The sequence below is a fragment of the Culex quinquefasciatus genome, chromosome 3, assembly GCF_015732765.1.
Source record: "Culex quinquefasciatus strain JHB chromosome 3, VPISU_Cqui_1.0_pri_paternal, whole genome shotgun sequence".
NCBI classification, from domain to species: domain Eukaryota; kingdom Metazoa; phylum Arthropoda; class Insecta; order Diptera; family Culicidae; genus Culex; species Culex quinquefasciatus.
Window position 1 is genome coordinate 153,605,420 of NC_051863.1, and position 26,038 is coordinate 153,631,457.

At 36.9% G+C, this 26,038-nt stretch overlaps 2 protein-coding genes across 2 annotated transcripts; one reads left to right on the plus strand and one right to left on the minus strand.

Annotated features, from left to right (window-relative positions):
* Positions 1-1,766: 1,766 nt before the first annotated feature.
* Positions 1,767-24,063, minus strand: LOC6048739 (WD repeat, SAM and U-box domain-containing protein 1). Its single transcript, XM_038262711.1, has 8 exons — positions 23,170-24,063; positions 13,216-13,330; positions 6,685-6,884; positions 6,399-6,520; positions 5,354-5,443; positions 4,905-5,142; positions 4,448-4,779; positions 1,767-2,319 (listed from the first exon to the last, which is right to left on the minus strand). Exons 1-8 carry the CDS (start codon positions 23,271-23,273, stop codon positions 2,150-2,152), a joined length of 1,371 nt encoding a protein of 456 aa, XP_038118639.1. The 5' UTR covers positions 23,274-24,063; the 3' UTR covers positions 1,767-2,149.
* LOC6053688 (anaphase-promoting complex subunit 5) lies at positions 10,715-13,149 on the plus strand. Its single transcript, XM_038262710.1, has 2 exons — positions 10,715-10,827; positions 10,897-13,149. Exon 2 carries the CDS (start codon positions 10,906-10,908, stop codon positions 13,123-13,125), a length of 2,220 nt encoding a protein of 739 aa, XP_038118638.1. The 5' UTR covers positions 10,715-10,827; positions 10,897-10,905; the 3' UTR covers positions 13,126-13,149.
* Positions 24,064-26,038: the final 1,975 nt, after the last annotated feature.

Below are 26,038 nucleotides of genomic sequence, written 5' to 3' on the forward strand. Positions count from 1 at the left end.
AAAAAAGCACAGGTTAGATAAAAAAATGATATAAAACATTCTGGGAAAATTCCTTTTATTCTCGGGAGAAAACCGTGGAGAACCGCAAATTTAAAATCAAAATTTGGTGGCCACCCTGTACTAACTGATATCCAAACTGAATAAAACGTCAGACGCCGGAAAACGGTTCTAATTAAATTTACAAAATAATCCTTCTCTGATTGATAACGTTTTGAAAGTTTAGGAAAAATTTCTTATTTATACATTTTTAATCAGTAAAATGTGTTTTAATCCATTCACATTTTTTAAATGTTGGACCATCGGAAAAATACAGTAACATTCGCATAACTGTAATGATGTGTAAAGCATTTTGTTATACTTTTTTCCCTGAAAATGTAAAGAATTGGGATCGTAATTTAAAAAATAGAGCAATTCTCTGAGATTTTGGTCATTCGATTTTTGTCGTATTTTCTAATCCGGCTGAAACTTTTTTGGTGCCTTTGGTATGCCCAAAGAAGCCATTTTGCATCATTAGTTTGTACATATAATTTTCCATACAAATTTGGCTGCTGTTCAAACAAAAATGATATGTGAAAATTCAAAAATCTGTATCTTTTGAAAGAATTTTTTGATCGATTTGTTGTCTTCGGCAAAGTTGTAGGTATGGATATGGAAACACTATTTTTATTTTTTTTTATTTTCTGATATTTTATAGGGGACATAAAATGCCAATTTTTCAGGAATTTCCAGAATGGGAAAAAAATCATTGACCGATTTTTTGAATCAATAATTTTTTTTTCAAAAAAATCGAAAAATTGGTCGTAAAAATTAAATCAAGACTAAATTTTCAAAAGGACCAAACATTCAATTTTACGCCCTTTTGAAATGTGAGTCTTGATTTAAAATTTTTCAAAATATTGTTTTCGAAAAGATCGCAAAATTTCATTAATGTTTCATGTTTTAACATTGTAAATCGGACCATTAGCTGCTGAGATATCGACATTAGAAAATGGTGGGTTGTTTGGGTGAGACCTAGAAAACATCAATTTTCCTGTTTTTAAACCTTTGCATGGCAATATCTCAGCAACTGAGGGTCGTATTAACAAAGTTCAAAAAAGCAAAACATAGAGAATTTTCCTAGCTTTTCAAAAATATTTTTTTCAAAAGTGGGCAAACATGGACACTAATTGAATAAAATGAATAACTGCGACAATTTTGAAAAAAGTTACTTAAAAATGGATTTAACTTGAAATCGCTGTACTTTATCAAATTTTCACTAAAGTACTTTTTGATTGCAAATTCAATTTTACGTCAAAAAATGAAATTGAAAAATTATTTCAATTTTTTGAAAAAATCTGTATTGATTCAAAAAATCATAACTCGGTCAAACATTTTTTGCCCATTCTGGAAATTTCCCCTAAAACATATCAGAATATAAAAAAAAAATAAAAATAGTGTTTTTTTGTAACTCACATTTTAGTGACAAAAAGTGTAATTAAAAATCACCAAACAAAATTTTCACCGTGTATAATTTTTTCCAGTGCAGTCCGTATCCGTACCTACAACTTTGCCGAAGACACCAAATCGATCAGAAATTTCTTTCAAAAGACACAGATTTTTGAATTTTCACATATCATTTTTGTACGGACAGCTGCCAAATTTGTATGGAAAATTATATGTACAAACAAATGATGCAAAATGGCTTCTTTAGGCATACCGAAGGCACCAAAAAAAGTTTCAGCCGGATTTTAAAATACAAAAATTAAAATTAAAGAAAAAAGACTAATTTCGTAGAGAACTGCTCAATAGTCTTTTAATTAGTTTTTTTTTTAATTTTACTAATCGTTTCGCTCCACAGCATTTGACCACGACTGTTGTTATTTGTTTTATGAAAGTTTTGGGTATATCCAAATAAGTGAACAAACCGCGCTCTCTACAAAACGGCGCTGATTAACACCTTAAAGTTAGATATGGCTGTAATTGTGTATTATATTATCTTCGTGCCAGTATATTGTAAGTATATATTCCTACCAATGTATAGATACACATCAATTTCGTGTTAAATTGTTATCACAAGAGAAAAGTGATGTAAAATACACTTAGAAAAGGAAAACAAAAAACATTATTTTTCAAACAATGAAATTAAAAAAAAATCTTCCTCCATCACGATTCACTCGAAGCCGTCCAAGTCCAGCAGTTTGATGTATTCCTCGATTTTTTGCTTCAACTTCCCGTTCTCGACCAGCTCGTCGGTGGTCAGCTCCGCGTTTGTCATCGGCGAGACGACCTTTTCGCGGCCAAACCACTCCTGGATTGCGCTACGCTCGTACGTGAAGCCGTCTGGAATTTAGAAGATTGAGATTATTTGTTATTTTTTTTATTAAGTTAATGCAATTTTTTTAAAGTTATTGTCACCCCTTCCTTCAAAAATTGTATAAAAATCAAACGGCAAAAATTATTGAGAAATTTATTATTATTTTTTGACGTGAAACTTTGAAGAAGTGAAAATTCATAAGGGACATTTATGCGATCGTGGTCGGTTATGCTACACTAAACTCCCGATGGTTGGTCACTTTTTCGTTTGACACTTCTTAGTTTGTACACTCAAACCCCGACGGTTTGACAACAACTGTTGTCAAACGAACGGGGTCACGTTTTAGTTTGACACCACTTTTACACGGAGTTCACACACACTACCAAACGTTTGTTTTGATAGTTTGCGTGGGCGCCGTGTAAAAAGTGACAGTTCATCACTTTTTAGTTTGACTTTGACCATCCAGCGAGGTACAAACTAAAAAAGTGTCAAACGAAAAAGTGACCAATCACCGGGGGTTGAGTGTACCCCGTTGGTTTCACAAAATCAAACTAAAAAGTGACGAACTGTTACTTTTTACACGGGACACACACTTACTATCAAACCAATCGTTTGGTAGTGTGTGTGCGTGTGAGCTCTGTGTAAAGAGGTTGTCAAACTTAAAAGTGGCCCGTTCGTTTGACAACAATTTGTGTCAAACAATCGGGGTTTGAGTGTAGTAAATAAGTTTTTTTTCGAAAAGTTCCGAATATTTCCTATAAAATCGTCTAAAGATACATTTAAATTTTGACTTTTTGTTCCAGAGATACATCCACTTAAATGTAAAGAATCATTAAAATTTACGTTTTTTTAAACTTCTTTAAAAACAAGTTTTTTAACCTAATTTTGTAGAACAACATTATTAAATCCAGGGCCCCGGCGATGGCCTGATATAAGCTACCGAACAACATTGGCAATATGGCGTCGTTTGTTTACCAACATGAGATTGTTTGTGGACGAACCAAAAAAATCATTTTGTGTAAAATTTTCTATAATCGTTGCGTACTAATTTTAAAGTCATACATAATAAACAAAATTACGTTGAATTCTAGAACAGAAAAAAAAAATTTCAATTTAAACCGCTTTCATCGCAATTCTAAGCAAGATTACGCAACAAATCATCGTGCCTATAGTTTATCTTTAGTTTTTAAACAAGTTTGCTTTAGATTGTTGTTTAAATTATGAAATTTAGCATAAATTAAGATAATTTGCAAAATTTCCAACTTCAGCCATGTGCAACAATTTTCATTTCACCCGTGCGGGAAACCGATAATGGGGTAATTCATGCGTTCCAGACTGTCAAAATTCCAAAACGTCACGCGAATCTTCGGTTCGCCGCTTTTGTTCCTGTATGATGTTTCGAGGCGAGGCCCTGATTAAATCATATGCCACTTCTGATAAAAATTCTACTTGAAAATGAAATTTTCAACACTGAACACCACTGACAAAAAGGCGTGGTATTAATGTTTGTTTAAATTTAAAATGTATTGATCTTTGTCTTTTGGTATTGTTTGTTTTTACGATCTTTTTTGAAGAATACTATGAAAAATCGTAAAACAAACATTATTAATAACACCGTCCAACAAAATGACTGCGCAGTCTTTAACTCGAGGGAAGCATGATGTTTGGGGTCTCCAGAATCACGTGCACTTTGAATTTTTCAAAAATATTTAGACAGGGCCGAATGGTTTTTCCCCAAAGTTTGTTTGGAGAAATTTTTGTAGGTCGCAAATTCGCATTTATCGGTAGGTGAATCAACCCCACCTCGTAAAAATTGTATCATTTTGCAAAGAAAAACACTAGAAAGTAATATCGCAATTGCGGCGGTAAGAAAATCCTTTGAAGCAAATGCGCTACTTTCTGCAGAGGGACCACCGCGTATCGATTAATAAGGGCGTGTTTGGGCTGAATTGCTCCCAGATTAGATAAGAAACCGAAAAACCAAACCAATTGAGTCACCTGATGATAGTGTCCCGCATTGCAGCATAATTGTATCGCAACACAACGCAACTTTTTTCCAACACAGACTGATCAGATGCATAGTTTCGCTCGAAATGCATAGCAGCGCCACGGTGGACGGGTGCGGTCAATCCGAAAACTAACCCCGAACCTTACCTTCGGCGTACACCGGATCCCGCATGATCTCGTGCGTAATCGGGCAGATATACTCGAGCGGAGTGTCGGCCGTCTTGGAGGCCAACGTAAACAGCAGCGACCGGATTCCGGTAATGTGAGAGTCCAGTGTGAGGTTTTCCGTGAGGTCCCAGATAACCACGGACCGGTCATTCGACCCGGACGCAATCACCGTCGAGTCGCTGTTGACGGCCAAACAGTTGACGTACCGCGTGTGCGCAGACAGTGTCTTCAGGCACGACCCCTGCTGGTTCCAGATTTTGATGGTCTTATCGAGGCTGCTCGATATCAGCAGCGTGCCGGTGCTGTTGAACCTGCAATTAGAAAAAAAAAGAAAGAAAAATAGGCCAATATTGGACAGCAAATAAGCTTGTTCATTTGGTACTATCAGCCCATCGATTGGTCATACGGGACTCGTCCACCCTGATAAGACGCTTACCTAACGCATGTCACCGAACTGCCGTGGGCGGCAATCGTCTGGACGCAGCTGGCATTCATCACCTCGGTGCTGTAGATGGTCGCTTGGCCGGCAAAGTGTTCCTGCGGCGTGTTTGGAATGAGTCGGGACTTGCGCGACCGGTCCACATTGGCCGGGATGTAAAACAGGCGCCAAATTTTGATAAAGTGGTCCGTGCCGCACGTGGCCACCGTGTAGATGAAGGACACGTGATCGGAGGCTTAAGGGATGATGTTTGAATAAATTAATAGATGTTTAAGTATACTATGATCAAATCTAGCGAAATATTGTAATATGGCCGAAGCCGAAATGTAAACAAAAAGTCTATCCTGCTCGTTCCTAATGTAAACATGAACTGACGTGAGCAGGATAGACTCATTGTTTACACTTCGGTTTCGGTCCTATTACAATGTTTTGCTTGAAATACTTACGGTCGGTGTGAACAATCTTGCAGAAATCCGCCGAGAGGACGCCCATGTCGTGAGCGGCGTCAATAGAACAATCCGGCTTTGTAATTTCAGCTTGAAATAAAAATTCGCATTGATTAGGTATTTCATACTTAAATTTTTTTCGCTTGATTTAACCCTCTACAACCCAACCCCGCCTTTAGATGGGCTTCGATTTAAAAAAAAAACGCCAAAAATCAAATTTTCAATCAATTTTTGATCTTTAAAAAGCATTGGAAGGAGAAACTCTTTAAATTTTAGAAAATTTATGGGTTAGAAGTTTTACTTGTTCCATGTGACTTAGCCAATGTTTTTAAAATGTCATTATTTTAGGGCTGTGTTTTTTTACTAACATTTCCTATATTTTAAGTAAAAAGAAGTATGCAGTAAATTTTCTATAGGAGGTGGTAGAATAGGCCAAATACTACCAATAACAAACATAAACTAAACAAGATAAATGCAAACTAAAATACTAAAAATGAAACAAGAAAAACACAACACAAGAGAAGTAAGTTTTTCGTAGAACAAACGTTGCTCAAAATGAAAAATTTTGAAAAAAAATGGGCAGTAGAGGGTTAATGTCGTACTAAAAATTTAAAAAAAAATGTATTTTTTATTTATACATTACAATATTATTTTTTTTTTATTTAAACAAAACGTTGTCCATCGATGCCTTATGCTTTAAAAAGACATTTTGTATCATTAGTTTATTCATACAAGTCTCCATGCTAATTTGAGGCTGTCCATAAAAAAGTGCTTTGTAAAAAAAACGAAAATCTATATCTCGAGAAGGGGTTTTCTGATCGATTTGGTGTCTTCGGCAAAGTTATTTGGTTTATGCCAACCAGTGTTAAAGGTAGTGCGTGACAAACAAATCCCGAAAAGCTCTGGACGTAATGTTTAGGCAATGAGATCTTCAAAAGGGTCAATTTCAAATGCTCATAACATTTGAGAAAGATTATAAGAAACAGGGCACAGAAAAAAAACTATACAAACATACAAAGTAAAGTAAAGCATCCCTGTATCTCACCATCAAAGTCATCCTCGACGGCGTAGAATCGAATGTTGCCAAGAGTACATGCCGTCAGCAGTACGCTCGAGTCGCTAGAGAAAGCGATGGTGTGAATTGCCTCGTCATGAATCTTCATTTGGCTGGAAGATAAAAAAAAATATATACATATATTAGTGGATATTTGTTTACAATTTACAAATAATCTCATGAACCGCGAACCGAACATCAAACAAAACGTGGCGCTCGAATTAGAGCGATTTTTTCTACGATTGATTGCGCAGTCTGTGCGTGGTCCACATCTTACCGCTTCAGCGACTTGTCGAATCCCCAAACGCAGATCGAGCCACTGTCGTCGGAGCTGACGATCGAACCCCCGTTCGGGCTGAAAATGCACGCCCGGATCGCTTCGCCAGCTGCCTGGGTGAGGACGTGCGTCTCCTCACCGGTGGACAGGTTCCACAAGATGACGGTGCCATCGACCGAGGCTGAGGCTAGCACGGCACCCTTTTTGGGGAAAGAAGGAAGGCAATTTAAAAGAAGTGAATGTGGTTTCAATTTTGATGACAGTTTTGAAAATTAACTAAAATTCTCTCCATTATTTATTTTTTCTAAATTAAAACTTGAAGAAATATGCCAATAATTAAACGATTTTAACATTTATTTTCAATGTTTTTTTTGTTTTGAAAAGGGGCAAATAAATTTAAAATATAAAAATTGAAATAACAAGTCATTTAAAAAATGAATGGGAAAAGTGTTTTAAAATGCATTTTACACTAGTTCAAATAAACAATTTTATTGAAAAAAAACTTTTTGGGATACTGAACATCGAACATTTTCAAAAAGTTAAAAGATTTTTGAATAAACCCAAAAAAGTAAAGCAATTTACTTTAACGACCCCCGGGTCTTTTGTGGGCTCTGTTGCAAGTTTCTGCTCATTTCAAGGCGTCCGATGGTTATATGTGGTGATCACACTCTAGTCATCCAATACCTCTTTTTACGCAAATGGACCGACGTTTTAATTCCCCATCCGTAGGAGGCGTGATCAGGCAAATCTCGTCTCGAAAAATGCCACCGGGTCGAAAACGAAACTATTGGCACTACGCCCCCCGGGGCATGGCCTTCCTCTAACGTGGGATTTCTGCTCCAGCGCCTCTGACGAGACAGGAGAAACCGGGACCGACGTTTTACTTCACCATCCGATAGAAGCTCAGTGGATAAGGCGGGAATCGAACCCGCGTCTCATAGCATCATCGGGATCGGCAACCGAAGCCGCTACCCCTGCGCCACGAGGCCACCGGGTCCGTCTGGGTTTGAACCCAGGCCATACACGCTAGCCACTACACCACCGGACCCACCACCACCATAAACCCTACTAAAATCCACTAAAAAGTTGATTTTCAATCACTTTTGAAAGTTTCATGAAGATATGACATGATTAAACTGAGTTAGATAACATTTTAAGCTAAACATTTTGCCGTGTGCAAAGCGGACTGGCAAACTTTCTGAGCGTTTTACTCGAAACACCAAGTTGATTTACGGGTGCCAAGATATCTCGAGATGGTATGGACCAATTTAAAAAAAAAAGTTTTTTGAAGATCGGCTTTCGGCATGCACACAGAACTGGTTTAACGAGTCTTCAGAAAAATTTTGAGCCGATTTCTATATGACAGACTTGATTTTTCAGTCTTGAAAATATTTTTACCGGAAAGCTCGTCCAATTTCCTATAAGTTTGTCTTTGACCACATTTCAATTGGATGCATGGGCTTGCAGATATAAGTTAATTTACTATCCAGGTTACTACACTACACTGAAAAAATATTACGTTTTCAGTCATGAGCAATGTAATTAGCTTATATCTGTAAGCCCATACATCCAATTGAAATGTGGTCAAAGACAAACTTATAGGAAATTGGACGAGCTTTCCGGTAAAAATATTTTCAAGACTGAAAAATCAAGTCTGTCATATAGAAATTGCCAAAAACCCATTTTTTCAACATTTTTATTTTTAAAACCACTGTAGCTTCACAAGGATTGGACTTAGGACAATGGTCAATATGGAGACTTTTATGTAAAATTGTCTGGAGAATTGACTCTCGTGTTCGGTTTTTGAAAATTTTGACGTTTAGAGCACTTTTGAAAAAAAAAACAGTTTCAGTAAATGATTTTTGTATTTTTTAGGTGAGCTGCTACATCCTGCACTTTTCGTGAGTCTTTTTGTAACATCTTAGGCTATCTTCATAAAAAATTTTGAACGAAAAAAAATCGTGGGCTCATCTTCAAATTTGACTTTTAAACTTAAAAATCAAAAAATCTCATAAAAGTGGAGTGCTTTTTTTCTTTCAGTGTATTTTTTTCGGAAAGCCCGTCAAATTTCCTTCAAGTTTGTCTTTGACCACTTTTTGATACGATGCAATGGCTTCGAGATACAGCAATATTTAAATTGCATAATACAAAAAATATTTAAAAACATACACCCTTCTCAAATGTCATTATCGAGTGTAACTGGCTCCATATACACAAAAATGGCTTTTATAGGCCTAGGATAACATGTCTACAAAGTTTCATTGAAATCGGAGAGGGTCGAGAAAAAAGTACCTAAAAAATTCCTGTTTTGGGCTGGAATTGCTCTGTTATCTTAATTTTTGATTGAATATCACCCAATTTACATTATTGAGTGATTGAAGAGGGATGTTTTTAAAATCAAAATATGAAAAAATCCGTGAAAGAATCTTACTTTGTTCTATTATATTATTTAATGTATTACTCTATAGACTTTATAAAGTTTAAACACGATATCAAAACATTAAACTTTAGGGTCTTTGACAGATCGTTAGTTGATGCATCGAAAAAATGTTGTCCTGTAAATTATTTTTTTTGCATTAAGATGTAAAAAAATCAGAAATGGGTTTTAATCGTGTTTTTTTACCGTTGTACATAAGAATTTACCTAGAGCTTTAGGACCCTATTGATATTAAAATACAAAAAATCGTTGAAGGCGTGCTTTGATTTTTTTTAAATTTTTTAAATATTAGGCCGTTGCAAATATTTTTCAAAGTTTATGTCGCCTCCCCCTCCCCTATTCAAAATCGGTTCGAAAAATCAAAACTTCAAAAAAGTTTAAAATTTTAAAGGAAATAGAAGTGTAACCAACTTAATACAATTAGGAATCCATTTTCCTGCGTTTACAACAGGGGTGACCAACGTATGGCCCGCGGGCCAAATGTTGACCCATCTGTGAAATTATTTTATGTTTTTTTTAACTAAATTTATAAATTATTCGCATTCCCGACTTTACGACACAAATATTTTGTTCATTAATCTATTTCATTGAATCAATTTAAAAATAGTAAATTTCGCCAAAATGTTCATCAAACATATTTTATAATAAGTTAAGAAACATTCAAACATTACTGAAGCAGAAAATTATAAAGATATAAAAAATAGTATATTATATTATTACAAAAGTCATAACGCATCATTTTCTTGGACTGGGCCTTAACCATATTTTACACATACAAAACTCCTACCTCAGGATTCGATTTCATGACATTTAGATTACACATAATTCAGGCAAACCAAAATTTAATGAAATTAAAAAGATAATTGTAGAAAAGAGCTTTCGCAATGATTTTTCATCATAAGTTGCATTTAATTAAAAAAAATACGCCCTACCATAAGTTTATGTCACAAATTCTAAATATTTTTTTCAACATCTTTCAAAATTTAATTGAAAATACAATTGCATTGAAAAAAAATCTTTGTCATGTTCATTATATGTGTGAAATTAACATTGTCGTCAGCCAAATGTTTGCAGCGGCCTAACCAAATTCCAATATTTTATGTGACATGAAAAATGCAATAAACAGCTTATGAATAATTGTGCCCGCAAGCTCATGTTAGCTTCAAATTTGGCCCACCATTTAAAAACTTTGGGCACCCCTGGTTTACGATCATAATTAGCATGTCTGAGATCGATCAAAAATATTTAATTTATTGTGTAATTATAATGTACAGCACCGCAAATAATGATTGCAAAACAACTGGGCTAATGTTGAGACCACAGCTTGTTATTTTAATTTTTATATTTTGATTCCGACCAGAGTCGAGGGACATAAATATTTGCAACAGCCTTAATTGATTCTAAAGCAAAATCAGTCCTCGAACATTTAAAAAAAAATCTCCCTCAATACACCACCCTAAACCGCAGCGCAACACGTGCTTCTCCATCACCTCGCGCGCAATGTTCACTGTCCATTCCCTCTCTCACGGAGAGAGGCGTCGCGACGCTTACTCTCTCCGCTCTGCTCTCTCTTACAACAGCAGAGAAACGTCAACTGCGCCGCGATCAAAACACAAACCGTCGCAAAGGCCATAACAAAAACAACTTTCTCGGAGCCGGCATCCGGGCTTTTTTCACTCGTGAATTTCCATCGATTTTCCCTCGGGGTAAGTTCAGTTGCGTTAGGGGGAGAGGGACAATAATTACCTTCAATTATTGACGCGATTGTTTTTCAGGTGGCAACGATGAGCGCGAAAAAGGAACCGGAATCATTTGGCTTCTGGCTGCCGAACCAGTGCACGGCCAAGACGATGGACCAGCTGACGCCGCACAAGCTGGCCGTGGTCTTTCTGATTCAGGAGTATTTGTCGCTGAAAAAGTTGGCGGAGGAGAATCCGGCGGTGGAGTTTACGGCTCGGGATAGGAGGAAGTTTTGTATGCTGCTGTTGAAGCTGATTCAGTACCCGGACATGGCGTATAAGGATTTGTACGGGTTGCTGACGTCGCCGGTTTACGGGATTCATCGGGCTCATTTGGAGGAGTTTGAGAAGTTGATGAAGCTGCTGAAGACGGTGGGCGTGGAGGTGCTGTTTGATTTGTACAACGTGATTGATAAGCTGATTACGGATAATGCGAGCAGCTATCAGATTGGAATCGTGGGGTTGTACTTTCGGCGGGTTTACGTCACGCTGGATAAGATGAGCTTTCCGGAGTTTATGGCGCTGTATAGGAATTCTGTGTCGTATTATGAGAAAGGGGCGAGGGCGGTGCAGATTTCGGCGAGTGCGTTTTCGAACAGCGATTGTTTTATGAAGCCGGAGACGCAGCCGGTTTATAAGGATCGGAACGCTACTAGTAAGTGGTCCACCAAGCAGTCGGAGCTGTTTGTGGCGCAGCAGAGTGCGTTGCTGCAGAATAATGAGATTGGGGCGTTGTCGCCGAAGGAGATGCAGGCTCGGTTGAACGAGATTATCCACGATCATCCGCTGTACTCGCAGGCTTACTTTTTGAGTTATTTGAACAGCGTAAGGGTGAGGGATTTCTTCAACGCGACGGATGCGCTTCATCGCTCGTTTGATCGGAGTACGCTGCACTCGATGACGATGGTTCAGGACAACAAGGAGTACCAGTATTCGGCGCTGAACTTGGCGATTCTTCATGCTCAGTTTAACCACAACGAGGAAGCTTTGGCGAGCATTAAGGAGTGTATAATGTTGGCGCAGGAAAACAGTGACAAGATCTGTCTGCAGTTGGCCCACGCCTGGCTGTGCCTGCTCGACTCGAGCAAGTCGCAGTTTTCCGAGAAGAACATCGCCAACAAGGAGCTGATGACCCTGGTTCACTCCATCTCCTTGGGAATTCAATCGCTGGTCAAGTCGTCCGCTTCTACCGGCTACACTCCGGCCAAGTTGTTTGAGGTTCTGCTCAAATCGGACATTCTCAACTGCCAGACGTCGATGATGGACTTGATCGCGAACGGTATCGCCGAACGAGCCGCTCTCTGGGCAATCTACGGCAAGAACGAGATCTCTTCGCTCTGCTCCCAGCTGTTGCTCAACTCGGACCTTAAAACCCTCGGCAAAACCTACAACGGCGAAGGAATCTGTCAAGCCCTGTGCTCACTAATCATTTGGCTGGCCATCCAAGGCGAATTCAACCTCTCGCTGACCGTGCTTAAACACACCCGCGAACGATTCCCCCGCTATCCGCTCTCCAAGTCCTGGATGATTGCCGACTTCTACATCAGCTCGATCCAGGCCATCTTCCGCGGCGAATGGACCGACGCCAGCAACGCCTGCTACCAACTCTACCCGCTGGACAAGCATCTCTCCCTGCTCCAACGAGCCCATCTTGCCCTCGCCCGGCTCAACCCGAAATCCGCCGACCAACTCCTCCGTCTCCTGCTCGACGACGACTCCCTGGAACCTCTAACCCGCGTACGTGCCCTCATTCTCGTCGCTCACACCCTCACCCAAACCCCGCAAACCACCCAAATGGAGGTGATCAACGTCCTGAACGAAGCCCTCGTCATCGCCAACAAAAACTACCTCGACTACGAGAAGGCCCTCATCGAGATGCACTTTGGCCACGTCCTGCTCACCATGAAGCTGCCCACCCAAGCGCTCAAATCCGTCAAAGGTTGCCTCGAGAACATCCTCACCAACGGCGGAATCTACGACAAGGCAAAGGTGCTGTTCCTCTTCACCAAGTGCACGGTGGCCGTCGAACAAGACGCGCCGGAAAAGCTGGCCGCGATGGCCAAATGTTTGCCCATGCTGGAACAAGCCGTGCAGTACTTTACCAAGCTCGAGTGCTTCGTGAAGGTTAAGGACGTGCACGGGTACGTGGCCCGGTTCTACCATGAGCTAGGGATGGCCACCGAGCGGAACCAGCACGCGTACCGGTTCCGCCAGGTCGAGCAGCAGCACCCGACGGCGCGTGAGTACTTGGGGTTGTTCTTTTGAAATACACACGGGATTTAAAATTAATTAAAATTTATGTTTTATCCGAATTTTCCATAAATTTTGATCAACCAATTTAATAATTACACTTACCTTCGGTGACACCCGGACGCTCGTCACGCCGTACTTGTGACCCAGCAGCGGCGAGAAGGACTCCTCGTTGAAGCCGCTTCCAGCGGTCCAGCGCCATACGCGAACGGTTTTGTCGCTGAAAAAAGAAAAAAAAAATAAGCATTAAACCTTTCGTTAATAAATAGATCACCTTAAAAATCTTCATTCAACCGCCCCCCCCCCCCCCACATTAAGGGCTGTTGCTCGACAGGTTCTGAGTGATGAATGAGTGGTGAGTGTGGGTGGGAACAAAAACAACAAAAAGTATCGCCGATAGGCGTCTGTGCACTTTTTAATATCGATCTTTTTCCACCCTTCCGCCGTTCGTACGTGCGGAAGTTATGAATTATTTAGTCGACCGGCTGGCGATTTTTCCATTTTTGTGTTTTGTGTTTTAATGTACCGGAAATGGTACTTTTCTCACATTGTTTCAATGCCATTAACAATGTCCTTCCTTCTACCTTCAACAAGTTGAAGACCAATCGAGTCAAGTCTGGTGTGATTTTTTGCATTTGTCGCAATCAATGGAGCTTCTTAGGTAAATGTTCCAATCAAATAGAACCATTTTGCATCATTAGTTTGTTCATATAATTTTCCATACAAATTTGGCTGCTGTCCATACAAAAATGATGTATGAAAATTCAAACATCTGTATCTTTTGAAGGAATTTTTTCATCGATTTGGTGTCTTCGGCAAAGTTGTAGGTATGGATACGGACTACACTGGAAAAAAATGACACAATATAAAAATTTTTTTGGTGATTTTTTATTTAACTTTTTATCACTAAAATTTGATTTGCAAAAAACACTATTTTTATTATTTTTTAATATACATATTTAAGAGGACATCAAATGGCAACTTTTCAGAAATTTCCAAGTTGTGCAAAAAACTTTGACCGAGTTATGAATTTTTTTTATCAATACTGATTTTTTCAAAAATCGAAATATTGGTCGCAAAAAAAATTTAACTTCATTTTTCGATGTAAAATCAAATTTGCAATTAAAAAGTACTTCAGTGAAATTTTGATAAAGTGCACCGCTTTCAAGTAAAATCCATATTTAGGTAACTTTTTTGAAAAAAGTCGCAGTGTTTCATTTTTTAAAATTAGTGCACATGTTTGCCCACTTTTGAAAAGCTGAGAAATTTCTCTATATTTTGCTTTTTTGATACGACCCTTAGTTGTTGAGATACAAGGGTCCTGATTTTCGGTTCAATGAACAGAAACCACCACTAGCGTGCACAGGGTGGGGCAACATGGGGCAGCTGCCCCACCATCCTCAGAAATTTGTTCTAATTTTAGTCAGGGGGCGTCCATAAACGACGAAATTTTTTAAACGTCCTTATGATTGCCCCACCTTCCTCGAGGAGCTGGGCACGCTACTGGAAACCACTCACTCATCGCCTATCCATTCGTCGCCTATTCTAACCCGCTAGCATTCATGAGCGAATGAGTCTGGCAAGCAGCCAGCGAGTGGCCCGAACTGTTCACTCAGCGAACAAATACATCGTGAAAATATTTGCCTACTCCGTCGCTCGACGACACTCACACACTACCATGCTCAGCGAAGAGCCACTCTCACAAAATGCCAGCGTGGCAGTCATTTTGTCTTCACGCCCTCAGTTTGCCATCAATTTGATTTTTTCTTGGTGGAAGTTTCTTTGAATGGTGTCTATAATGTTATGAAATCAAAATAAATGCACAATTTAATTGATAACATTGATTTTAGGCAACCCAAATCAATGAGTATAACGCAGCGCATCAGAGAAAAAATGTTTTCAGTTCAGAGTGATCGGAGACGATCGGCCTGTCTGAACCGTTCGGAGAGAGAAGGAGAGTAGAAAAGAGAGAGTTCGGGAGCGAATGGTTTCAAAGTGACAAACAGTAGGAATTCATCAGGGCAGTATCGCGTCGCCTGCTATTTGTGCTCGCGAATGGAGTGGTTGATTTTGAGCAATCAGGACCCTTGCTGAGATATTACCATGCAAAGGTTTAAAAACAAGAAAATTGATGTTTTCTAAGTCTCATTCAAACAACCCACCATTTTTTAATGTCGATATCTTAGCAAAATGGTCCGATTTTTAATGTTAAAATATGAAACATTTGTGAAATTTGGCGACCTTTTCGAAAAAAAATATTCTCAAAATTTTTAAACCTAGACAAACATTTCAAAAGGGTCAATCATTCATTTTAACGCCCTTTTAAAATGTCAGTCTTGGTTTAAAAATTTTGAAAATATTTGTTTCGAAAAGATCGCAAAATTTCACAAATGTTTCATATTTTAACATTGAAAATCGGACCATTATTTCCTGAGATATCGACATTAAAAATGGTGGGTTGTTTGATGTTTTTAAGTCTCATCCAAACAACTCACAATTTTTAATGGCAATATCTCAGCAACTAAGGGTCGTATCAACAAAGTTCAAAAAAGCAAAATAGAGAGAATTTTCTCAGTTTTTAAAAAATATTTTTTCATAAGTGGGCAAACATGTGCACTAATTTATAAAAATGAAAAACTGCGATTAATTTCAAAAAAGTCACCTAAATATGGATTTTACTTGTAAACGGTGCACTTTATCAAAATTTCACTAAAGTAATTATTGATTGCAAATTTAATTTTACATCAAAAAATGAAGTTGAAAAATTTTTACGACCTGTTTGCGCATGCAAAAGGTTCAGATTGTAGATTTGTATCAGTTCAGTTAGATCTAGTACTACAGAATAATTCTAAGCATCTTCAAATGAGTTCTTGGCATTGTTATAGAATTTCCCGCTAGAACTACCAGCTTTGGTCACAAGAATCTTCTCTAGAAGTGGCTATTGCTCCGCGAAACACAGTACAGAACAGATCAGACAGAACAGAACCGTCCTGTTCTGAAATACAGCTTAAGATGTAGAAAGTTACAGTTTTCTCGTCTAATTACCGTCCAGTACAGTTCAATAAACCGACAGAAACGAAGAGCAATAAAGTTTCGATTATAAATTACTGTGCACTAGTTAAACCGCGATTTTCAGTTTTGTCCAGATCCGATTATGCCAAGACCCAAGCAACAGACGCTCTTATGTGCGTTAACAGACCGATTTTTCGATTTTTTGAAAAAATCTGTAGGGGAGAGTGGGGAGACTTGATCCCCGGGGAGACTTGATCCCAAGCCTGTATCTCGTCAGCATGTGGGTAAAACAATTAGCTTTGTTCTAGAAAGTTGTGCGAAATCAACTAAAACTCATTGTAGAAAACAAAGAAAAAAATTAAAAAATGTTTAGATTCAGTTACACACATTTTTCTAAAACGAGCTGCAAAAAACTTCCAAGCAGAGCCGTACCTAGGGTCCACGGCGCCCTTGGCGAAGCATCAATTTGGCGCCCCTCCAAATTTTTCATCATTTTGATATGTTTACTTAAATTTTCAGCGATTGCTTCAAAGAGTTTTAATAATATAATGGTAATTGATTGAATAAAAATATAACAGCTAAAAAATCCAACCACAATTTAATTCCTTGAAGAGTATTCAAATTAATGTTTTATTATTTTTAAACCATTTCAATCGATTTATATCTTTCCAATACAGATAGGTTGTAACGAAAAGGTGCTTTAGGATTAATGTTGACTGAAAATAGCAGAGTGTTGTTTTATCGTTTTGAACAGAATTTGATCTGACCTAGCCTAAATTTCATTGTATCAGCATTTTCCTGCATTCCTGAAAAAATAGTTTAACTGATTAGAAAATGGACTCCTTTTCAAATTTGTTTTTGGATGGATTCCTTTTGAAACTATTTTTTTTTTTTTCAATTTATTTTTGAAAAAAATATTTCTTTTCTCTGTGACTGTGTTTTTTGATTGATATAAAATTCCTAAAATTTGTTTTTTGAAAATTCATAGCTTCAAACAAAGGCAAATTCGACATCTAAAGTTTCTTAAAATTTTGTATAAAAACCATTACACTCAAATAGAGGGTGACGAGCGGGAATTCCCGGGAAATCGACCATTTTTGGGCCTCTCGATTCCCGGGAAATTTGGTCGAAGCAAAATTATATAAACAAATAAAAAAAATTGAAAATTCGAAATTGTTCAGAACATTGGGTGTTCAATGTAAGATGTTCAAGTTCGAATGAACCAATGCTTCTCTTATCTTCTAATTCAGAAAGTGTAAATTTTAACTTATTAAAAATTCCAATTACTATAATTGGGAAAACTTAAAATAATGTGGACCCCAAAATTAAACTTAAAGCATACTTAGCAGTTAGCCACAAGAAGAAAGTCTTATTTTTTATATATTTTTGTTTATTATTTCCAAGAGTATAATTTTCATATCCTCTTTCAATCATAGCAATTCTTATAATCCATTTTTTTTTATTCTTATTATTTTAATTTCGCTGTATCAAGGTAATTTCCTTTTTTGATGTCATGGAGTAATTTTGTGTTTCGCTTAAACCTCAATATTAAATTATATCTTAGAAAAAAACAAACTCTGGAAATCTTTGTAAAGTCCGCCAAATGTGAACATTCGGGTTTTCCGGACCACTATTTCTTCAATGCATATTTACAGTTTTAAAAAAGAAAAAAAAATATTAAAATTGTTGTTTTGAGTCGCTATTTATTATATTGTAAAAATCCCGATACTGGGAAATTATATATTAGCTATTTTGTTATTTCTCAAAAATCTAATAACAAGTTCATACAACAAGTTGTATTGCAGATTCAGAAAAAAATCAAGAAGTAGATCATAGTTCCCAAAAATAATGAGACTACTAATTAACGTTTCATTAAACAAGCATGAATAAATCGTAACTGAATTCATTGAAAAGAAACACATTTATAACTTTTCTTTATACATTACTGGCACTATTGGCATAGTTATAAACACTACCAGGTACCGGGAATTCCCGGGAAATTTCCAAATTCAACTCTCGATTCCCGGGAAATTGAAAATCTCGAGAATAGTCACCCTCTACACACAAAGCTTTTAGAATAGTTTGTGTAAATGTGAAAATTTAGGCGAAATTACACTGGATAGCCCAACACATGGAATCCATGAAATAAAAAAAATGTATGTGAAAGATAAGCAACTTTATCCATTCCATTAAAACATAACAAAACAAAAATCTTCAAGGAAAATGTTACTAACATTCTTCAAATTATTGACCCTAGAAGCAAAATTAAGTGGAACTTTGTGTTTTCCCAAAAAAAATTGCTGTTTTTGGAGTTGGAATTTTGCTTTGGTTTAAATTCTAATGTGTCCGCGATAATGGTGTTTCTGCAAATCAAAATTATACAAGAAATAGTATAATATTTTACTTTTACGATTAAAAAGTTGGTGGGCATGCCAATCTATGTAACTTTGTCGAAGACACCCACATTTTACTTTTTCACTCTTGCTACAAGCAATTGAATACAAGCAGCAGAATATAATATATTTAGAGCAATTTATGTGCTCTTAAAAAACCAACATTTTTATGTTTAAAAAAAATATATTTTGCTAGAAATTTAACAAAAGTCAAAGCATTTTTTGTGTTAGAAATATTCAATTTAAACACTTCAGTATTTCGAAAACGTAGGCCAATCTCAACGCACAAGTTTGCATTTAAAACGATAAAAATATCTCAAATGCCATTTTCTTTAAACTTGAAATATCTTATTCTTTTTATTTCAGATTTTCAATAGAAATGTGTAAATTTCAATTAAATAGCTGATTGTATAAAAAAAATACTTCTAAACATAAAAAAGCTTGATGGTTCCTGATGCTGGAAAAATGGTGAAATTTAAATTGAATTTTATATACTGTAGTTGGAACATAAAATCTCTAGCTATTTCAAAGAATTGTTATAAAACCCTGAAATTTTTGCCACTTGAGCGCCCCCTTTGATAAATGAATTGAGAGAATTTAATTTTAAATTTATTTCTGGTACAATTATTGAAATAGTTGATTTTGGCGCCCCAAGTGTTATAAGTAATATTTGTAATATTCCGACCAAGATTTTCGAGTTATTTTGTAGTCCTACTTTAAAATTTGGCGCCCCTTTTGTTCTGAATACCTTTCTAGGATTTTATAATAACGTGACAAATTTGTACAATCATCGTTTTCGACGCCCCCCAAGGGCTGGCGCCCTTGGCGGTCGCCAACTGCGCCAACCCCTAGGTACGGCGCTGCTTCCAAGAGATCTTTTTTTCTTTGTATTGATATGTATAGAAAACACTCAAAAATTATTCAAAAAAATATTTTTTTATACATGAATTGTTTGATAAACTTATCAACTCCAAACCCCTTACGCATTTGATGTTAAATTTATCGTCATACTATTTTCACAATCAATTGTTTAAAAAAGTGCGTTTAGGGAGACTTGATCCCTGCATTTTTACAGTCACTGGAATCAGCCTCAAGATTAAATAATTGGGCAGGGTTTTCATACATAGTTTCCTTTAGTATAGTTGTACATAACTTACTGCAGTTTGAACCATTTTTCAAAAGTTTCGTAAACAAAAATTTCCAGCTTTTGTAAACATGCTTAATTTTGGTCTAAAAAATAATATTTTAAGTTTTTAAATATTTAACATAATAAACTTGTTATATTTTGAACACAAACGTACAGGTTTAATGTGAAATTGCTGTAACTTATAGAAAATTAAAAGTTTGGATGAATAAGAAACATTTTGCTTAAGATTTCTTCAAAATGTTGAAAGGGGGATCAAGTTACCCCTAACATTTTTAAAATGCCGGTTTAAAATATTTTTTTAAAACGCTTGGCATGATTCGAAGAGTTCATCTGATGAAATATCCTTATTAGCCAAACATAGATGAATGTTTAAGCTTTCAATTCATTCAAAAAGTTTATAGTTTTGTGAGAAATTGACAGAGTTATGTGCGATACAAAAAAAGGGGATCAAGTCTCCCCACTCTCCCCTATTGATTCAAAAATTCATAACACGCTCAAAGATTTTTTGCACAACCTGACCAAGACATGTATACTGCCCATGTTCGCATAAATGCATATGGGACAAAAACAGCAAGTTGAGAAAAACGCATTTGAAGTTTGTCCCATACGTAAGGCTACGTGTTAAGTTTTCGCGAAAAAAAAACTGGATTTACTCCTGATTTCTAGAACAAAGTACTGGATGTTATAGGCTCTTTTGAAAGAGCACACGATTTACAACCAAACTGCAGTTTTAGTGAAAACAGTTGATTTTTACCCGTTTTCGTCATTTTGCCGTTTCCGCGCGCGGCGCGTCGAAAACCCCAGTTATTATGTTTAAAAAATCATATCTCCGAAACGTGTTAATGGATATTCGCAATTTTTTGATATGTTGTGTAAAATATTACAAGAAATCAGGAAAAAATATTTCAGACATGGGCTCTTTGGTCCCGAGACCTTGAAATCGACAAATCAAATTTTCATAGGACCTTTTCAAATGTTCAGCTAGTTTTTTTTGGACCTCAACATATTTTTCGGAAAAATCGAAAATATATATTAATTTTATGTCGTTTTCGATACCGTCATCAGGGGTGACATTGGGTCTGGGTTGAGATTGGTTCATACAAAAATGCTGAAATTTGCATGACCCAATCTCACATCCCAGACTCAATGTCACCCCTGATGACGGTAATAATAATTTACATTTTTTTAACATGCCTGACATTTTAAAAGAACCCAAGCCTGATTCAAACTATACTTGCCTTTTATTGCAATGCCGGCCAAAGCCTTTTTTTCCCTTGTAGAGCTCGACCAGTAATTAGGAATATTGTGGTATTAAAAAAAGCCTTACAGGGTATTAAACATAATTCAAAAAAAAAAAAAAAATAAGGTTCTGATTTAAAAAGCTTATTGTAAAGTTATTTGTCATATTGATCATGTATGACATAAGGCCGATGCAAATATTTAAAAAAGTTTTTGTCCCTCGGCCCTGGCCGAGGTCAAGGGGGGGCAAAAAAATAAAAAAATATAAAAATTTAAATAACAAGCCATAGTCTTCACATTTAAATGAAAAAAGTGTTTTAAAATGCATTTTACACTAGTTCAGTTGTTTTGCAATCATTAGGTTTCAAAAAATCTAAGATCTGACAAAAACAAAAATTGTATCGAAAAAAAAGATTTTGCATCGAAAATTTTCAAAAAATATTAAGATTTTTTAATAAACCCAAACATGCTAAAAATGATTTTAAACGCAGAAGAATGTATTTTAATTTGATTTCAGTTGGTTGCACTTGAATGTTCATTGAAATTTTAAAGTTTATTGTAAAAATATTTTTTTTGCCCCCTGATTTTTCGGGCCAATTTTGAAGGGGGTGACAAAAACTTTTGAAAATATTTGTACCAGCCTAATAGGCTTATTTCTTCCTGTTTAAAATTTTCTCAATCATGTTGGCATAAAACAATATATTTTAGTTGTTTTATTGAACAAACGATATTTTTTTTTTTTTGAGAAACATTTTTTTTTTAATTTAGATCTCAGATCTGAAAACCACAAAAATATTTTTTTTTCTTGATTTGTAATACTGTTGCTTCAGATTTTCTAAAACTGAACTTGACTTTTTGCCTTCCTCACCTCAATGAGGAAAGGCTTTAAAATCACTCGAAAAATGAATTTCTTTATTTGACCTCGTAGACTCACCTTCACGTATACCTATCGACTCAGAATCAAATTCTGAACAAATGTGTGTGCGTGTGTCTGGATGTGAGTCCGTGCACCGAAAAATATGCACTCGATTATCTCCGGACTGGCTGAACCGATTTGGACAGTTTTGGTCTCATTCGATCCGTCTTGGGGTCCCACAAGACCCTAGTTAATATTATGAAGTTTAGAAAAGTACTTCAAAAGTTATGCTAAAAAACGATTTTAGCTAAACTTCGGAAGATTGTAAAAAGGGTGGTTTTTGTAAGAAAACCCATCATGCAATATATTATTAGAAAGGTATTTGAAAGACCTTTCCAACGCGTTAAAAAGATTGAAAATCTGACAACCCCATCAAAAGTTATGAGCACTTAAGTGTTATTTATAGACTTTTTTGAAGCCGGATCTCATATATTTTGATGAAAAAGATGTCCGGATCTATCATGCGACCCATCGTTGGATAGGTAATCAAAAGACCTTTCCAAAAAGCCCAAAAGATTGAAGATCTGACAACCCTATCAAAAGTTATAAGTACTTTAGTGTTTTTGATACGAAACGAAACTATTGGCACTACGCCCCCCGGGGCATGGCCTTCCTCTAACGTGGGATTTCTGCTCCAGCGCCTCTGACGAGACAGGAGAAACCGGGACCGACGTTTTACTTCACCATCCGATAGAAGCTCAGTGGATAAGGCGGGAATCGAACCCGCGTCTCATAGCATCATCGGGATCGGCAGCCGAAGCCGCTACCCCTGCGCCACGAGATCCACTTTTTGATACACGATAATTTGATAAAAAATAAGTGTTATTTATTCACTTTTTTGAGGATGTTTAGTGTCTTTACTTTATGAATGTGAGGAAGGCACCAACCACCTAAAGGTGGATTAAGTAACGTTTTTTTTATTTCTTTCTCTTGATCTCGACAAACATTCGGATAATCGAAACTTCGGATAATCGAGGCTTTAGATAATCGAGAGTGAACTGTTGTCTGTTCAAAAAACCTTTTCAAAAAGTGTACTTTGTTGGACAAACTGTAAACTCAACACAAAAGCTGTAATGCAACCTATCATGTAACCATTGAGCAATGCTGTTTAGTTGAAGTTTCAGTGAAAAGTCTGAAGATTAAAATTAACTAAATTAGGTTTTATTTTCATTAATTTTCCTTTCCATGAAGATTTTTAGCCATCATGCCAACAAATTGATCCACATCGCTCAGCACGAAATTAGTGAATCAGTGAATTAATAATCATTCCCCTAATTAGCTCTTCACGGCTAAATGAATGAAATGCACGCCGTATGTGGCAAACACAGGTTTCGCTCAACCTTTCTTCTTACCTTGACCCTGTAACGAGCAGCGAGTTTCCGAAAAAGTCCACCGACGTGACGTCACTGCCGTGGGCGGTCAATTTCTGCAGGATTCTCGGTCGTGGGCCACTCATAGTTGATGCTGATTTAACTACTTTTACTATTTTAAATATTCACTGATTAAATTGCACAAATTGCTCTGATTCGCACTTTGAAAAAGCTCGTTGACGTCGTCGCAACAGTTTGCTGGCAGTGAACTTGTGTGTCTCTCTCTCTTTTCAGTTCGAGGTTCTAATCTTATCAATAACTCGTGATAACACCAACAGAAACACCAAAACAAAACGCTCACCACCACCCTAAGAAGTGCAACCAGGTCATATCTAATGAGTTTATTCACTGAGCCATCATCGTCGTCGTCGTCGTCGTCTGCCGACAAACAACACAAATGAGAGTCCACTCCAGAGAGTGTCCTTTACACTTGAAGCGCGTCCTCGATGTCCTTGCACTCGAGCGGAAGTTGCTGAACTGCAACCACTTTCCACATGACCTCACACTTTGTTCGGCTTTGCGTTTTTCACCTGGCGAGTTTGAGTTGGGAAAAGTTTACTTCAGTGTGAGAGAGAGCAATGAGAGCCCACAGAAAAAAATGGAATGTATATTGTTTTTTAAAACATTATCACTTATCGGTTAAAGTGCTTTAGCAAATCACTTAATTTTAGATTTTAGAACAGTAACTTATTGCCGAAAGTTGCGTAACAAAGCATGTAGGATGTAACACGCCCTTTTCCTTTCAAAAAGTCAATAAAATACACACTGGGAAATAAATCACATTTCCGCGCAGTGCCGCTTGTCGTGCGTCCTGTTGGAAGCGACTTCCAATTGTGAATGGTCACGACGAACGACCGGTCGTTCTCTCCAGGGATTTCAACCTGTTGTTCCTTTGTGGTCTATAACTGTGTATATACTGTATCGTGAATCTATGGAATCTACATATTAATAGAATGTCCTTGATTAATCCATCTAGTGGGACAGTAAAATGTTTCTTGTATTGATCTGAATTACAATCCAGACTCGATTATCCGAAAATTGGCTTCAGATTAAAGTAGCCAGGAAATAGTAGTTTATGCAACAAGTTGCAAAAAGAGGATTTTTTCAGCACGAGTCGTACATTTATCCAATCCAAGGTTCACCGAGTTGGATAAATAAGAAGAGTGCTGAAGAAATCAAGTTTTGCAACGAGTTCCATACAACATTTTTTGCAATTCCAAAAAACACACACTGAGTGAAATTTTATGTCAAATTTTCATGTATTTTGTCAATAAATCGATTAAAACAAAAAAATGTTGAAAAGTGTTACTTTTCGAAACAAGTGCTGAAAAGTTCAACTTTTCAGCAAACATTTGAGTGCTGAAAAGTAGAACTTTTCAGCATTTATTTTGAAAAGTGTTGCTATTCGATTCTGTTATTTTTGGTACAGAAAAGTAGGCTATTTCGTCGTTCAAGAATGACAGGAAAAGTAAGTAATTTCACGACAGAATTGCAAAAATGGTTATTTATTTTTATTTCCATCTGGTGGAAAACTGTAAAAATATTTTAAGTTATTGAACATTTCTAGCACAATTATTTGTGTTTTTGACGTAGACTTACGTCTTTGTCGAAGGTACTGGGGTGCCATTCCAAAAAACCCGGGCCGAAGGCCCTGGAATATTGCGTCATCCGTCAATCGCTTATATCTTCCTTCCCTCAAATCGAAACGGCACGATTTTGGTTCCATTAGATTCGAAAATTATTCAGCAATTTGCTATTAAATTTTCAATGTTGGCAAAATAATTTTACTATTGTAACAACTCAATGTTTTAAAATATTTTCAAAATGCAGAGACTTTGCAAGCAAAATGAGCGCTTCCCACTCACGGACGGGAAGGTCAAGTACCTATTTTGAGGGGAAAATCACACAAGCAGCGCGACCGGTACCGGTCGCGAAAAACGAGGGGAAGTAGCGGGCCGAAAACATATATAAGAAACAGCGCCAGATTTCAGCCCATCATTCACGTCTCAGACGTCGGACCGGCAGCAGCAGCAGGAAAGCTCAGCCTAGAACAGCAGCAGCAGGAAAGAGAAGGACCAGAACTGCAAAAGAAGCGCGCATCGCCTTCTCGTCGTCACCGTCAGCCAGTTGCCTCTCGATGGCCGGACCGTTTGGATCTTTCGTGGTAGGAGGGGAAGACTTCCCAACTCTTCGGAGTTGCCTCACTCCATTCTATGTTTCCATTGTTTAAATAAGGCTTTCTAGTGAAAGATTTACCAACACATTCAAAGTATGGTTACATGGCAGTTGCGGTCCGATAGAGTTGACTGGAGTGTGTAAGTTCTGTTTTACTGGGGGGTCTATCTCCCATTTACGATCTTATTCCGTTAATGTATTTCAAGTATCTAGCTAATTCTTCAAAATTAAGATATGGAAAACTCTATGTCCACATCTCAAAACTTTACGTAGTCTACGCCATTCCGGTTATGTCTGTGACATAACTACTTTGACTTTTTTTTGTGTTGATGACTCAATTTGGTTTTGCTATTTTTATTTTTGGCTTGGGGACCATCCACAAACCACGTGGACACTTTTTTTGGAAATCTTTTGTATGGAGCATGGACAATTTAGAAAATTTTAAGTTGGAAGTTTTACTTGTTTTATGTGACTTTGCCAATGTTTTTAAAAATGTAATTTTTTTAGGGGTCTACTTTGGCTGTGTGCTTTACCAACATTTCCGATATTTTAAGTAAAAAGAAGTATGCAGTAATTTTTCTAGTTTCCCAGACTATGCCTCTAGGCATTTTTTTACAATTTAAATAATAATGGTGCCATTTTATAGCAGAAATGTGAAAAACAAACATAAAATTGA